At 36.3% G+C, this 2,882-nt stretch overlaps 1 protein-coding gene across 1 annotated transcript in view; it reads left to right on the top strand.

The window, feature by feature from the left end:
- The window catches only part of LOC106874205 (inactive selenide, water dikinase-like protein), a 26,076-nt gene extending 23,660 nt beyond the window's left edge, over positions 1-2,416 (top strand). The window contains exons 5-7 of the mRNA XM_014921864.2: positions 49-161; positions 1,532-1,722; positions 2,142-2,416. Of these exons, the coding sequence (XP_014777350.1) occupies positions 49-161; positions 1,532-1,722; positions 2,142-2,401 (564 nt within the window). The 3' untranslated portion in view covers positions 2,402-2,416. The remainder of the gene's footprint in view (positions 1-48; positions 162-1,531; positions 1,723-2,141) is intronic.
- Positions 2,417-2,882: the final 466 nt, after the last annotated feature.

Genomic DNA, 2,882 nt, shown 5'->3' with positions numbered 1-2,882 from the left:
CCTATTTTCTTGTAATTTTTTCATTGAATCTCTTGTAAATCCCTGAAGGACTTGGCTGAAGATGCTGGCACCCAGGTATCAGGTGGTCAAACAGTTATTAATCCCTGGCTGACCATTGGTGGAGTAGCAACTACAGTATGTCAACCAAATGAATTTATAATGTAAGGAAACAAATCTATTTATTCTCTTTTATATCTTATTCGTTTCAGTTGTTAGAATGCGGCCAGACTGGGGCACCGCCTTGAAGACTTTTCAGTCAAATGAATTGATCACAGTACTTTTTCTTTTTTCAAGCCTGTTACTTACTCTATCATTCTTTACTGCCAAACTGCTAAGTTACAAGGGGCGTATACAAACCAACACTGGTTGTCAAGTAGTAGTGGAGGACAAGCAAACACACATTCACATAATGGGCTTCTTTCAGTTTCCGCCTACCAAATCAACTCATAAGGCTTTGGTTGGTCCAAGGCTGTAGTAAAAGAAACTTGCCCAAGGTGTCACACAGTGGGACTGAACCCAGAACCATGGAGTTGGGAACACTTTCGACTAAAACATTTTTACAAAGCTAATTCCCCGTAGCTGTACTTTGTGTCTTGACTAATGACCGAGATATTTGGTGCACTGCTGTACTCAAGAAGAACCGTCTGCCACAGAACTGGTGCTGGTGCCACATAAAAAGCACTATGGTATACTCTGTGGAGTGGTTGGTGTTGGAAAAGGCATCCAACCATAGAAACCATACCAGAACAGGCACTGGAGCCGGTCAAACCATCCAACCCATGCCAGCATGGAAAACAGATGTAAAATGATGATTTCTTCAACAGTCTCATTTAATATCATCAATAATTATTTTCCAAAAATTGTAAAATATTTTCCTTGCAATTAGAAGATTGGCTCCACACTTTCGTAATGTCTTATAGAAAGTGGTTTTTCCATAAAACAACTTGTAAGAGGGAAGGAGAGAGGGACAGGTAGAATGAAATGGACGTACCAACTCCAGACAAGTTGTTTGGACCCTGACATAGCTATCTTCGAAAAGAGTCTAACAACATTTGGTACAAGCTCCCAACTGGTTTCCTTGTCTCTCACCATCATTTAATTATAGTACATAACATGTTTAGTTAATCTTACTACAGTCCACTCTGAAGGTGGTCAGTGGTTTCTTTTTGTTTTTTATTTCCTGAAGGTTTTCTTACAGAATGCTTTGCTTTCTCTTTAATTTTGGCTAAACTTTTGTTTTATTCAGTATTTAAAATGTTTTCTTAGAATTTTCATTACTATTGGAAACAGTTTGTTGTTTGTAAATAATGTTTTTCTTTATCAGTTGATTAGTTAAACATATAAATGTATGTGCATAGTTAAATCCTAGACGGGGCATTTCAAAGGTGCTTCTACAGTTAAAATCCATATTAGCTGGGCTGAAATCTTGACAGATTATTCCTTCTAGATGATTCCTTCTAATATTGAACTCTTTTTATAAAGAAAAGAATTTTAAAAAAAATGCTTATTTTCATCACTTTATTTCTTTCAGGCCAGACAATGCTGTAGTGGGTGACGTTCTTGTTTTGACCAAGCCCCTGGGTACTCAGGTTGCTGTGAATGCCCATCAATGGTTAGATGAACCTGAACGAATGTCTCGGCTCAAAATGGTTGTCAGTGAAGATGATATTCGTAAAGCTTATCACAGAGCAATGTGCAGCATGTCGAGACTAAATCGCACTGGTATATAACCTGATTTACCTTACAATGATAATAGACTCAACCACACTACTGTATATTACATGATTTACCTTACAATGATAATAGACTCAACCACGCTACTGTATATGAATTCCATCTTATTATGTTCCTCTCGCTTCTACAGTCAGAGTTAAGATTTCTCCTTTGCTTTTATTAAATCTTCCACTTTTACAATATTTGTTCTCTTGACAAGAATGTATCCAAATTTACCTTTTCCAGAGAGTTTATTGTATAATATCAACAACACTTAGTGTTCCTTTTTAAAAAGAAATTTGGACTCATTGTTTCTTTTTTTTTTATTGTATTTTTAAAAATGAATTCTAAATTTAATTTTGAGCATTCTGTAACTATTAATGGCTTCATCTCATTTGAATGCTTTATTTTATTGTTGTTCTTTCCAGCTGCTAGACTGATGCACAAATACAATGCACATGGTGCCACTGATGTCACAGGCTTTGGCCTAATCGGTCATGCAAAGAACTTGTCAAAAATTCAGAAAAACGAAGTCAGTTTTGTCATTCACAATCTGCCAATAATTGCCAAAATGGCTGCTGTCAGTAAAGCCAGTGGAAATATGTTTGGATTGTTTCAAGGACAGTCCGCAGAAACATCTGGTAGGTTTACAACCAAACATTTGGTGTCTTTATTTCTTTTACATTAGCTGATTCTGTGTGCCTGAGTTTACAGCTGTTACTACATTTTGGGACTGGCTTCCCTTGAAGGCAAATAAAAGTAAAAATCCTTCATCCATTGCTACACAACACAAAGTCATCATCATCATCATTTAACGTCTGCTTTCTATGCTAGCATGGGTTGGACGATTTGACTGGGGACTGGCGAAGCGGATGGCTACACCAGACTCCAGTCTGATCTGGCAGAGTTTCTAAAGCTGGATGCCCTTCCTAACACCAGTCAATTGTTGAAAATTTCAACTTTGCCATACTTTGAGTGATATAGACATTTTGATATTTTGTAAATTATTTAGAAAAATTTCATGCTAAAATTTTATCGTTAATTTAGAAATTAAAATTTTATTAGTAAATTTGGTACCATGTAAAAAGCACTGGTGCCACAATGTTTAGAAAACAAAGTAAAATCTACTCCAGAATAGTTGAAAAGTTTGTTCCATTCTCTTTGTCCAG

Source organism: Octopus bimaculoides, chromosome 1 (genome assembly GCF_001194135.2).
Source record: "Octopus bimaculoides isolate UCB-OBI-ISO-001 chromosome 1, ASM119413v2, whole genome shotgun sequence".
In the NCBI taxonomy this organism is placed as follows: Eukaryota; Metazoa; Mollusca; class Cephalopoda; order Octopoda; family Octopodidae; genus Octopus; species Octopus bimaculoides.
The sequence above is the reverse complement of the archived record's forward strand: the minus strand, read 5'-3'. Positions and strand labels throughout refer to the sequence as shown.